At 30.6% G+C, this 13,914-nt stretch overlaps 2 protein-coding genes across 2 annotated transcripts; both read right to left on the minus strand.

The window, feature by feature from the left end:
* Window positions 1-320: 320 nt before the first annotated feature.
* On the minus strand, window positions 321-4,432 carry AGBE (1,4-alpha-glucan-branching enzyme). Its single transcript, XM_076406264.1, has 11 exons — window positions 4,047-4,432; window positions 3,783-3,903; window positions 3,173-3,342; window positions 2,986-3,101; window positions 2,802-2,930; window positions 2,507-2,745; window positions 2,133-2,449; window positions 1,806-2,075; window positions 1,034-1,439; window positions 706-979; window positions 321-590 (listed from the first exon to the last, which is right to left on the minus strand). The coding sequence occupies exons 1-11, from the start codon at window positions 4,060-4,062 to the stop codon at window positions 537-539; spliced, it is 2,112 nt and encodes a 703-aa protein (XP_076262379.1). The 5' UTR covers window positions 4,063-4,432; the 3' UTR covers window positions 321-536.
* Window positions 4,433-6,792: 2,360 nt separating this feature from the next.
* LOC143197266 (M-phase inducer phosphatase) lies at window positions 6,793-8,103 on the minus strand. The gene is made up of 2 exons (XM_076405575.1): window positions 7,979-8,103; window positions 6,793-7,872 (listed from the first exon to the last, which is right to left on the minus strand). Exons 1-2 carry the CDS (start codon window positions 8,029-8,031, stop codon window positions 6,912-6,914), a joined length of 1,014 nt encoding a protein of 337 aa, XP_076261690.1. The 5' UTR covers window positions 8,032-8,103; the 3' UTR covers window positions 6,793-6,911.
* Window positions 8,104-13,914: the final 5,811 nt, after the last annotated feature.

Consider the following 13,914-nt stretch of genomic DNA (forward strand, 5'->3'; position numbering starts at 1 on the left):
TCTTATAGAAATAAGCTATTAACGCAGATAAAGTGTTAAAAACATTTAGAATACATTTGATATGGAAATTATTTTCAAAAAATGCCCAATGTTTGTCAAGTTATTTAAAACTGTTTATATTCGATAAATAGTTATGTGGCCCAATTTAATAATAAAAATGAAGAAATGATGATAAAAATAAAAATTATTAGCTCATCTAGAATAAAGACCAAGAATGTGTAAAAAACATGACCAAGAACAAATTACTTTGTCTGGTTCTATTCTGGAATGAAATAACAGAAGGAACTTAAATATGAGACTCAGGTTAAAATAAACATTACTTTTAGAAAAAAATAACTTTACTATAAAACAATATTACAAAAACAGTTTTAGTAAAAACGCAAAATGTATATGTATATGTAAAACAATTCTAAATTAAACAAATTAGTTCAAGATCAACAACAGTCTAAAATAGACCAAATTTTATATTATCCAAGCTTCTAAATAAAACAAATTCACAACACAATAATAATATATTGTATTGACAAAAAAACTATTTATATTCTTTCGGCACTGACGAGACATATGCAGGTTCGGCTAGGTATATAAACCTGAAAGAGAATAAAATATAATATGTACTCTAGAAATAAATCATTTGGGGTAGATATTAAGCAAAGTACAAAAGTTCTTCTTTGAACTAAAAAATGAACAAATATCTTTTTGTACCTGTAGTGAATGTCTTCTGCCACTATAACCCTCATTATTAACATGAGCTAAAACTGATGAATCAATTCTTTCAAAGCCCCCAAACTGCTTTTCATCTGAATTCAAAACAATCTTATAGGCTCCTGATCCATCTAATCCAACCTTATAATCGGCAAAACTTTTTGTAGGGTGGAAATTAAATACAAAGAGACATCCAGCCCTTTCAAAGACAATTATTTTGTCATCTTGATGTTTCCAGCTAACATATCCTGGATCTGCTGCTAACCAGCCATATCTAAAATTATTTTACAGTTAGATTTTTATTTGATAATATTTTTGATAAATATACTTATTTTCAGCTTCATTAATTGCTCTATCCCAATTATTTAAATATTTGTACTTTAATAAATCATCATCTACCAGATTCCACTGTCTTCTGGCATAATGATATGAACTATTATTGCCCTCCCTGGGAAAATCCAACCATTCAGGATGACCAAATTCATTTCCCATAAAATTTAACCATGCTTCTCCTCCTAAGGCATGTGTTATAAATCTTATTAATTTATGTAAAGCAATTCCTCGGTCAATTATAGGTGATGGCTCTGAGAGAGTGCTCATATGACTATACATTTCTTTATCCATAAGCCAAAATGCTATAGTTTTATCTCCAACAAGAGCTTGATCATGTGACTCTGCATATGCCACGTTTGACTCCATCCAACGCCTATTTGTTAAAGTGTGAACTATATTTCCTAAAGAATAAGCAGAAAATACAATTAACTGTTACTTAATATAATAGGTGTATGTAAAAATAATCCACATCTTTTTTGAAAGACCAGATGGTATGTTATATCTAATTATATTGCAAATGCTTATCATTAGTAAACCAAAGAGCTATTTTGTTACCATAAAAAAAAAACCAGATGAATTTTTAAGAAGAAATTAAAATTGATTTTTTTGCTTATCATAATTAATTTACCGAATTTACTTTTTAATTTGGAAAAGATGATTATAAACATATAAGGCAAATGACTCTACATACACCTAATACTAATTATTACCAAAATTAATATACATTTAAAATGAAGCTATAATTTTATAGTTTAAATGTAACTTACCCATATCCCAATCATCATCCTTATATTTTTTAAGAACTTCAATCCATTTGTCCGGGATCGCCATTGCAAGTCTATAATCAAATCCCAAACAACCTTCTTCGACAGGACGACACGAACCTGGCATTCCCGAAACATCCTCAGCAATTGTAATAGCATTAGGATTTAGTTTGTGAACCATATAATTACATAACATTAAATAAACAAGACCATCTGTATCAACATTTAGACCAAAATATTCATCATAATGACCACTGAAACCTTGTCCAATACCTATAAACATGGATTTGAACAAGTCAGTGTTCACCCCAACTGACTCTATATTAATACCTCTGGAATGATACAAAATTGATGTGCATCCATCAAATCTAAATCCATCAAACTGGTATTCATCCATCCACCATCTTATGTTAGAAAGAAGAAATCTAAGCACTTCATATTCTGAATAGTTAAACAATCTAGAATCCCATAAAGAGTGTGTTCCTCTTGGACCAGAGTGAAAGAAACATGCATCAGTACCATCAAACATGTTTAAACCATCTAGCACATTTTTTGAGGCATGAGAATGAACAATGTCAAGTAAAACAGTTAAACCAAGTTCATGGGCTCGATCTACCATTGCTTTTAAACCCTCAGGTGTACCAAATCTAAAATATTATTGATTGTAGTTATTAAATTAACTTTTATACTGAGATGAACATTACCTACTAGATGCGGCATAAAAACTTGTAACTTGATATCCAAAACTGGCATAGTATGCATGTTCCATAATTGCCATTACTTGAATACAATTATACCCTTGTCTGACAATACGAGGTAGAATGTTCTCTGAGAAATTTTCATAGCTGCCTACTGTTAATTCTTGTGTAGCTATACCAACGTGGCACTCATAAATTCTAAGGCTTTTTGGTTTTTCAGGACTTTTGTTTTTGAAAATGTAGCGCTAATAAATATTTATATATGTAGGTTCAATATGCTATGAGTTTATATATTCCTTACTTCTTCAGCAGGTGGATTATAAAATAACTGTTTATAAATTGTTCCTTGAGATTTAGGAGGTTCAACAACATAAGGAGCATATGGAGAAAGATGATCTTCTTTGGAACCATATTGATTTTGCACAACAACCTAGATAATATTTATATTGTTAACAAATAAATAACCAATTATTGTGTTAGTATACCTTCACTTCTGAAAGATGTTTAATAGGACAAGATCCATCAGCATTGGCTGGAATTTTTAATTCCCATTTACCATATTCTAGTTTAGTGTATGGATGACTGTCACGATTCCATTGGTCTGAAGATGAAATATAATATTATAAATACCTAATATTGCTCTGTATCTGTATTAGTATATTTAATGCTTACTGAAGTCTCCAGCTAAAAAAAGACCTTTAGCACCAGGTGCCCATTCCCTAAGGATGACTGAATTATCAGGCTGTACATGCATGCCATAATATTTGTAGGCTTGTGTAAACTGATCCAATCCACCACCATTACTTTCAATGGTATCTATATAGTCTTTAAATACAGCATAACTACAACAAAAATTTTACACAAAAGCTATTTTAAATATTAATATAAAAAACATGCAATTTAATTATGTATCACTGAAGACAACTATTAATTTTTTATTATATATAGTCTAGATAAAAAATTATTTATTACTACTAAGGCTAATCCATACAATTGGATATCAATAAATATTATTATGTCATCTTAACATCCCGTAGAAATAAATTAATCCAACATTGTTTGCACTTAAAATAGGTTTAAAAAAATTATTAAATAAAATAATTTGAATTAGCAGCAAAATAAATAGTCTATAATCAAAAGATGAAACAAAACGATAATTATTGGCCAGTTTAATTTGTTAGTTAAGTTTCAAAGTTAGCAATAATGTCCTTAAATGTTAAATATACTTTATAAGCTAAGACTAATACCCTTCCTTGACCTTCAAAAATAAAAATAAACTTACCGGCGCCGAATTTCTTTTTCGTATGGCTTTAAGTAAGGATCCCGATCAAGAAGATTTTTTAATTGTGGTACTTCAATCTCCATAGGGTCCTGTTTGGAGTATTTGCCTCCCATGGTAAATACTAAAATAACAACAATTTATTACTGTTCCGATCCGAAACTAAACCGGGTTTAATTGATATTAACAAGAAATTCGAATTCAAAGCTAGGATAAACATATTTAAGATAAGAATGTCAAAGTATCAAGTGATAAATAAAATATTACCATTTAATGAATCCATATCAAGGCCGTGTAAGTTTAACTTAAACCAAAATAATACACTCCTGACCACTGGCGCGTCTATAAATGAAGAACAGCTGATTTGCTGGGCTGCCAAAGTTGTTGCGACAAGACTATTTCAAAATGTAGAATTTATTTGAAATATATAGAACAAAAGTTTTATTTTAGTACTGAATAGAAATTAATTTAAAAAATTTATTAGATTATATTATTCAATATTGGGTATAACAAGATGTTACTATAACAGTCTATGGATATTTGGATATATACATAATAATAATAATAATAATAATAATAATTAAAATCGTAATAATATAATTGTTGCTAATACGTTTCCAGTCAACGTATAATAATAATTTATTAGAAAACCTGGCAATACCGTTGAAATAATGTTTAAATTAACAAATAGATGGCGCTGTAAAGGAGTGGGATTTTTAATATTTATAACATTAGTGAAAATTAAAAAGGATTAAAAATATGTTACAATTATTATTTAATATTGTTTTTAATATATGTTGGTATGTTCAATTAAATTTTCAATGCATTATAAAAAGCAGAAATTTAATTATAGCCGACACTTTTAGCAATTTAACACAGTTAAGACCATGAATTTGACCTGGTTATATACTATAAAAGTGATATATTTATAAATAGAATGTCAACAAATTAATTAACTTGTTAATATTTTAAAAACTATGTTATACTTTTATTTCTATGTGGTCATTACTCCTTATATGAATCTACAAAATATAGAATATTGATATATATATATATATATATATATTACTCTATGATACAAAATGATTTACACTGGTAAGCACTTTGGCAAGTCTGAATGTTTTTAAAGATATATAATAGTTTCTATTTGGGTCGCTTGCCAGTTGGGAGATTTTATGAATTGAATGAATGAATGAATGAATCAAAAATTGTTCAATGAGGTTTTTAAGGGATAATTGATGATCAAGATCTGTATATATATTTTCATAAAATTAGAAAACTGTTGAGCTACATGATCTATCTGAACTATTGTCTAGGATTGCTAATTTAAGTATTTATATTTATAGTTCAGCTTAAATCAATCTCACACCTTCAATATTTTTTTCAGTTGACCAAGGCGCTCCCTATATACTTTATGAAAATATAACAGAATCTTAATCATGTCTTAATTTCTTTAAAGATTAATTAATATTTCCGCAAATGGTGTTTTATTTACTTGTTCTTCAACGACTTTTCGAAACTGCGTCTAATGATAAAGAGTTGACATAAATAGTCAACACCAATATCTAATCCGATACAGTACGTAAATTCCTCAAAAAACTATAATAATAACAATAATTGATCACATGACATATTAATAGTTTAATATTTAAATTTTATTAAGTAACAGGAGCAAGCTTTTAATGCATTTTATCTTAAGAATTGTTGCACTAATACAACTCTAATATGTTTGAATTTAAATTATATTATCATGTAAACATTATTTTATTATATGTAGTATATTGATAAGTTTTTAAAATTAACAAAATATTATTTTAAAATCGATATATTATAAAACAGAAACCTATAGAGTTTTTGAAAATGATTTTCATATTGAGCAAACTTTCCCATAGGTGGCGCATCATGTATTATTTTATTACATTTAAAAAAATTGTCATTTGAATTTTATGGCTTTATTTGTAACAATTTACAGTATATTACATCTCTCTCCTAATGTTTACGTATATGTTTACAATTAGGGTTTGTCTTCTGTTTTAAAGTTTCGTTTTTACCGAGTAGAGTTTGTCTGGGCTGAACCCACTGCTTAACTTAGGCTTTTCCATAGTACAATCCTAGGATTAAGCCTACCAATTGCTCAGTGATCAACTTAGAGACCATCCCAGAAGACATTCGCTCACACCCAGCCTGGTTACTAAAAATCACAAACATATATCCATGCCCTGCGGGATTCATCATTGAGATTACCAAACCGACAAACTTGTATTCTGTATAATTTTAAGTAATTTTCAGGGACTTTTAATATTTTATAGATTATGAAAGCATATTTTTTAGTTGCCCTGAATATAGTTTTAAATTAAAAATATATTGTTATAAGCTTTTATTGGTAAGTTTAGTTTTATTTTTAATAAGTTTGCAATTTCAAATAAATTGAATTCTATGTGTTCTCACTTTCATGATTTATTCAAGGAAAAAGTGTTGTTGTGGACCAAACTACTGTTGGAAACTTAGAGGGAATATAGTCCACATGTGAAAATTGTATTCTATATTTTAGAAGTTAGGTTAACCGAAATTATTCGAAAACGAGTAAGTGAAGAAAGGCTGTCGTCGTCACTGTCGTATTTACAGACATTTAATATGTGTTTCCATTGTTGTTTGAAATTCTTGAAAATTTTTAAAAATAATGCAAAGTAGTATCGTATATCTTTCAGAATGAAACTTTGAATTTAAAATTTAAAAAAAATCGTCGAAATTAATACATAACTTAAGTTATATCTCTGTTTTAAAAAAATTATATCATGTGCTTTAGTAAAGTAAAAACATTGAAATGACATTATGCATTTAATATATGAAATAAAATTACGCTATAATTATAATATACGAAAATACGATATATATTTACATAACAAACATATATTTCCATAACAAACTTGTTTAACAATAAATAAGTTATTAATAATTTATTTACAATAATATACACTATTAAAGTTAATTATACCTGACCACAACAATACTATAACACGGTTTGTGTTTATGGACATGGAATTGCACTGAATAATAAATAATTTTTCAAAACTATATAATTAAATTATATAATACTGATAAACCCTATATATAAGTATTAATATAAAATAACTAAAATGTTAATTTTTTTACATTCAGTGTCTTGTGATTTTTCTTCTTTATGACATGAGTGTCAGAGTCTAGAGTTTTACATTTTTGTCTAAAATATCTAAATTCGTTGGTATATCTTGAATCGATCATTTGTACATAATTATTTGGAGAGCAATAACTAGGGTTTTCACTGAAAAATTGTCTGTAACCGCCTTCCAGGATATATATTTCTGGAAAACATAATTTTGGATAATTCTCGGTATTTCTTCTTCTATCTTCTTTCCTCAAATATCTTGATAAATTTGGACCTCTTTCAGCAGAAAATTCGCAATGAAAGATGAGTACATCAACAATATTATCGTCATTTAAAAGATCCTCGCACTGACCGTGACTATATATGTTATATGCACCAGTAATATGTCCACCGTCATATTCATATGGATAACGACAATCAATAATTTTGTAACTAGATACTTTATCACTGAATTCACCACGTATTAATTTCGTTAATGTTATACCATCTATAGCTTTAAGGTCCTTATGTCTTGATTGTGTTAATGGCAAAGAAAATCTTCTGGTAAAGTCTCCAACAAGATCACTTTCACAAGATTTTTGTAAAGCACTTTTAATAACCTCCTCTGAACTAAATAACTTGAAACTCTTATGCTGCAGTGTGGTTTTTATAATATCTTCTGATTTAGATTTTTTCAATAATGTTGTCCTTTTGATGGCAAATTCTGGCCGTTGGCAGACTTTTTTCTTCAGCGGGCTTCCAAGAGCGACGTTTGGATGTATAGCATTTGGTGTTATAGGATTTCTAATAAGATTATTGAAACCTGTAGGTAGATAAGACACGTCTTCTGTGTATTGTATTTCACTGAATTCTTCTAAAAAACAGTCATCGCTTAACGCTTCTTGTGAAATGTCGTCGTATCCAGAATCTCGTGAAGTAGTTTCATACATTGATGTTTCGGAGGTACACCTGAAACAAAAATTTAATGTAAGTATTTTTAGATGTTTCAAAATAAGAGTCAGAAAAATATTATGTTTTATATCTTGTATTATAGGAATATTATAATATTATTTACCTTGATACAAGTGAAGAATCCATCGAATGTAGAGGAAAATCTTCAAACTCCATTCTCTATAACAACGGTATAAAAGACGAAACTTTGCGGTGAGATCGTTGTCAGCTACCGAAATACTACACGGCTCAACGCAAGAACATAGACTGACTTCCCGGGGGTTGGACAACGCTTTTATGAATTGTCTGTAGGCGCCAAATCCTCCCTGTACTAGTGGTGGGGATAGCTATCATTCGGTAGAGTCCCAATGATTACGTGACAAGTAAATAAAGTACTATTCTCCGAATTTAATTCCCATGTATAAATGTAAACTTTTTACTTTATTAAGATTTGTTTAATTTTAAGTTAAGTTTAAATTCATATTTAATAAAAATAACTGTCATATTTTGAATTAATATGTTATTGATATCTCTGCATTTGTTGCAGGTACATCTTTAATCGACGAACAATTACGTAGCAACTGTATATTTTAGCTATGCAATATAAATTTTTAAGGCCCAGATTTTATATTTCTTTTATAATTCGTAATTGTAGTTACGCAATAGCTATATGTGGATCGTTCTCAAGACACCACCAATATTTCTCAATTTCTAAGATCGCATTCACATTTAATGCTGCTTACTTCTATAAAAATTTCTATTCTTCAATATCTTCTTCTGAATTATTAAAGATATTTTCATTCTTTATTTAATTTTATGTCTGTAGTCGTTAAAAATACAAGATTGTACTTATGTAACAGTTAAAATCCAAATTTCGATTTCAAAAATCATTTTTATTCCTATAAAAATTTTCATTTTACTTTTTATTAATATATTTCTGTTCTATATTTCTATTTATATAAGTATAAACTTTTAGTTATGAGGCAAACTATTTTTTACTGTTTTATTCCGGACTTTTTTTTATGGGTTTTGTTTGGTTTTCAGACATGACGGCCTGACATTATTCCTTATATCGTTAATATTTAAAACGTAATTATTTACGAATGAAAAACAACTTTAATTGTATTATAAAAATTAAAGTGTAAGAGTTTTTGAAAAACATATTAATTGAACCATAATTATTGTCATTATCTTTATTATTTCATGTTCAACTAAATTAAAATATACTATTTTAGTATAAATAAATTATTTTTCTGCAAGTTACTCCCTGATCTTTTCATTTTCTACCTATTTCACTGACTAAGGCAGCAATAATTATATTGAGCAATTGAAGCCAATTTAATTATTTTAATAAAATATGGAATGAACACGTTAATTACACCCGATATATTAATATATGGTACTAGAAAACTCAAAGCTAGTATGGCATTTGAATTATAGTACAATTAAATTATATTTTTGCTTCTAAAAATAATAAATTTTATTTTTAATAGTCCGCTGCATTTCTCGATATTTCTCAGACCTTCGACAAGGTATGGCACACTGGACTGCATGTTAAGTTAAAAAAGCTTTTACCCCATACGAACTTTCAACTGCTGAAATTGAACCTCACAAATAAACATTTTATTGTCAAATAGGGTGACAAATACACTAACCTACACCCACTATATTCGGGTGTTCCGCAGGGTAGTGTTTTTGGATCATTGTTATATCTATTGAATCCTCCAACCATCAAGAAACCTCCAACTTCATCTTAACAAAGTCGAATTGTGGTTGAAAATGTGGCGAATTAAAGCAAATGAGACAAAATCTACCCATGTGACATTCACCCTTTGTAGAAGAACATGTCCCTCAGTAAAACTGAATAATCATGAACTTCCGCAAGCAGACAACGTTAAATATCTGGGAATGCATTTCGATCGACGTTTGACGTGGAAAAATCATATAGTGACAAAACGCTAACAGCTTGGGATTAAACTAAACCAAATGTACTGGCTGATAGGGTGTAAATATAAATTATCATTATATAACAAGGTTCTACTATATAAGTCAATACTTAGGCCTATTTGGACCGATGGTATTGAACTGTGGGGTACTACTAGCAAATCTAATATAGATATCCTCCAGAAGTTCTAGAATAAAGTGTTGCGAGTCATCGTCGATGCCCCATATTACGTGCCCAACAAACTGATTCAGCGCGATATCCCCATAGAACCCAAAACGAGGGTGATTCGGAGTGCGAAATACTCTGAAAGACTATTAGTGCATCCTAATGCACTCCCCAAATAGTTAAATGTGTGTGATAACAGTGAAGTGCGTAGGCTCAAACGAAAACTACCATACGAACTGATTAATAGGCATAGAGTGAAAATCTCCAGGTTTTGACGGAATATCAATTACTCAATTAAAGAGCTCCCGCATAAGCAGCTCGCGGAACTGGCAAACATTATTAACTCCATCATGAGGCTGCAACATTTCCCGGTGTCTTGGAAACACGCACATATAGCGGTTATTCCCAAGAAAGGAGCAAAATCACCTCCAACTGACTACAGGCCCATCGGCCTTATCAGTGTCATTTCGAAGCTTGCCGAGAGAGCAATACTCTACGCTCTCAACTCTTTCACAAAGGAAAATAAGATCATTCCTGATGAACAGTTTGGCTTTCGCGCTCACCACTCATGCGTCCATCAGGCTACGTGTCTGGCCGCACACATCCATCACGCTCTTGACCAACGTAAAAAGTTTTGAGCAGTCCTTCTGAACCTAATCAAAGCCGTCGACAAGGTCTGGCACGACGGTTTGATCCCAAAATGCGTGCGGTTAGGCCTCCCAGAAGACCTAACCGCTCTCATCAAGTCTTGCCTATCGGACAGATCTTTCCAGGTCAAGATCAGGAAAACACTTTCCAATCGAAAACAAATCGACGCTGGTGTACCTCAAGGTTTCCTCTTTATTTTAGATCTGCCGAGAAAAGAGCACATTGACGTCGCGTTTTGCAGCTCAGGTTCGAGGTTACAATTAAAAACGTTTACAGAAGCAGCTCGATCATGCGGTCAAGTGAAACAATTCCATGGCTGGATAACGTTACGTACCTAGGTCTCCACTTCAACCGACGGTTCGGTAGGCATTTCCAAATCCAGAAAGCAATTTAAAAAGGTTCGGGGATAGCAAACCTGCTATCTTCTATGATCTGGCCTTCTAGCAGACTTCCCATCTTCATCAAATCCTTATTTTACAAGATGTTAATTCGTTCCGTACTCCTCTACGGATCTAATGTCTAGTTCAAGTTTGTTACACCTAACCAGGTGAAACGGCTTCAAGTTTTCTAAAATAAGCTCCGCAGGTGAATCTTAAACACTCCATGGTTTATCAGAAATAATCAAATTTACAGGGAACGGCTATCGGAAATTCCACAAACAAAAACTCAGCTACTGTTCTGTTGTACTTGAATCGATACACAAGCAAATATTTATTTTCTAAAATAATTAAATTAAATGAATCAATAACTTAAAGCTGAAGATAAACAAATACATTTTTTAATTTTTCGCATAACGTATTTTTGAAAAATGTTTGTTATTTATCATACACTAATTATTATACACAGTGATGGCTCCTGATAAAAATTTTAAGATGTCCTGCAATTTTTGCAAAAAAAAACTTAATTATTTTTTATAAATTGAGCCTATCCTATGTTCTTTTCTGTTCGCAAATTTGGTAATCACTTCATTTCGTTGTGTCATTTTCGGCCAATGAATTTCTGAAAAACGTTTTGATGCGCTTTAGTGTTAACATATCTCTGATGTTGTCATGGGAGTTATTACCACGATTTCAAAAAATTGTCTAGTCTTCTTTAACGTGTCTCCTAAGTTGTTTGCTATTAAACATTTTAGAAGAGGTAGTGCACCATTTAATGTTCTGCAATAATTTCTTGAATAAATAACTGACAGTTCAGTTCGTAATCGTTCTTTATTAAGTATGGTATGAAATGATCATACGAAAGTGAATTTATCCTCAGGAAATTTATCGCAATACTCTCCAAATTATCCCGAAAAGAAAAGTAATAGTTGCATTGATGCTCTTTAAAATGAAATCGATCTTTTTCACAATTTATTATAACATCACACGCCTCTAAAGCACAAATTCGGTGATCACATTTACTGTTGTCTGGATAGTATATTGGTTTATTTTCTGGTGGCTCATGACTTATTATATCTGATGATTCACTATGATGTTATCAATATTGTTTCGAATTTGAATAATACTGCGTTCAAAATTATCGATAACGTCTCTTATTCCAGTAGGTTCGATTTTTCTTTGCTGCAGTTGGCTTAAAAGGATATCTGGGCATCACATGATGAAAAAAAAAATAGCTAAAAGTTGAAGATCTTATTATTTAATGTAGGGCGAATAGAGGCTGCTACACTACAGACTGTGTTGCTGGAGAACTGATCTTCTATTTCATCCGTACACTGAATGAGATGGATTTTATTTTCGTACACACGCAACAATAATAGTCCGTATATTAAAATTCTAATGGGTCGGAGCGCCATGGAAGATTCTTCTGTTCACAACTTTGTTTAACACTTCTACTTGTTGGGGTGAATTATTTAAAAAACCAGGAATGTCATGTAGATTGTCAAAAAATATACGTACTTGCTTATTTGTTGAAACAGCTTTAGACATAATCAAATTTAACTGGTGCGCATAATAGTGTACATAGTGAGCAAAGCGATATATATTTTTTTAATTAATGCTTGAACGCCGGCATGTTGGCTTCTCATCACCGTTGCTCCATCATAGCTTTGTGCGATCAGTTTGTTGGGTGCATTTTGAATTAAAGGATTTATAACGCTTACAATTGTTTTACTAAGTGTTTCTGCAATATATTTTTCAGGAATTAAGTAGTTCTAAAAACGCTCAATTGGCTCACCATCGCGAGCATATCTAAAAATAACAACTAGTTGAGATTTTGCAGCAACATCAGTTGTTTCGTCCACCATAATCGCCCAAAATAAAGAATTATTAATTTCCTCAATTATTTGTTCATGACAAACTTCAAGCATACACTAACAGATCGTTCTGTATTTCTTTGGAGTTGCCTTTAAATATTGAAGCATTCTTTAGGTGTTCGCTTAGAGTTTCATTTAGTTCACCTGAAACATTTATAAGTCCACGAAATATGCCCTCCACAAAATTTAATTTTTTTAAAATCATACCTATTATTTGACACATTTTCGTTATATCTCTGTATATTTATCCAATACGCAGAATCTAATGGAGTCATAATATTAGTTGATTGTAGTAATGCAAATTCCATAGAATTATGAAGATCGATTGTAGAGTTTTCATGTCTTTTTATTTTTTTATTATTAACTGAAGTACTCTACATCGGTGACTTCTATTTCCGTCCAAACTTTATCGCCACCAAAAGTAAGCAGGGAAAATAGTACAACGCATTTTTTTGTTACATCCACAAATCCATTCATTTTTTAAATAACTGTCTGTCTAAAATTATTAACAGGCTGGGTAAGACCGGATGTGTTCTGGGAGGATTTCTAAAGTTGGTCACTCGCCAGTCTATAGGCTTAATGCTGAGGACCGTGGTTCGGAGCCCACGTTAAACTGTAGGTCCAGTCCAGATAAACCCATAGTTGGTAAAAGGATACTTTAAAATAAAAAAAAATAAAACAATTATTAAATTTACGGGTGTAACTTTTTCCTCTATTTGCACCAAATTTCTTAATAATAATATCTGGTAATGGTCCACTTTATCCTAGAAATACAACTTTTCTTCGAAAAAATATTTTAAAAAATCTTATAGAGAGTTTTAGAGCAGAATAAGAAATAGATGGATATTTTGGCACAAAAATCGGGCAACATTTCAATAGAACCTATTCCACCAATATTAATAAATAGATATTGTGTATATGTCAAGTGTTTATATTATTTTGTTCATTCCCAGCATTTGAGCCACGGATTAGATATGAGAAAAATAGTTTAATATTAGTATTAAGGTATCCCTAATAATATTTCTCATTCTTATATTCAGTTATCAATAAA

The sequence above is a fragment of the Rhynchophorus ferrugineus genome, unplaced genomic scaffold, assembly GCF_030347505.1.
Source record: "Rhynchophorus ferrugineus isolate W39M unplaced genomic scaffold, kcgeb_rfMv2 rfM5, whole genome shotgun sequence".
Classification (NCBI taxonomy): Eukaryota; Metazoa; Arthropoda; class Insecta; order Coleoptera; family Curculionidae; genus Rhynchophorus; species Rhynchophorus ferrugineus.

Coding starts and splice junctions, on each gene's coding strand:
- AGBE (XM_076406264.1), bottom strand. Junction 2,076..2,132: donor AATTTTGTATCATTCCAGAG/GTATTAATATAG, acceptor CCATGTTTATAG/GTATTGGACAAGGTTTCAGT. Junction 1,440..1,805: donor GGATGATGATTGGGATATGG/GTAAGTTACATT, acceptor CTTATTCTTTAG/GAAATATAGTTCACACTTTA.
- LOC143197266 (XM_076405575.1), bottom strand. CDS start 8,031: ATGGAGTTTGAAGATTTTCCTCTACATTCGATGGATTCTTCACTTGTA. Junction 7,873..7,978: donor GATTCTTCACTTGTATCAAG/GTAAATAATATT, acceptor TTTTTGTTTCAG/GTGTACCTCCGAAACATCAA.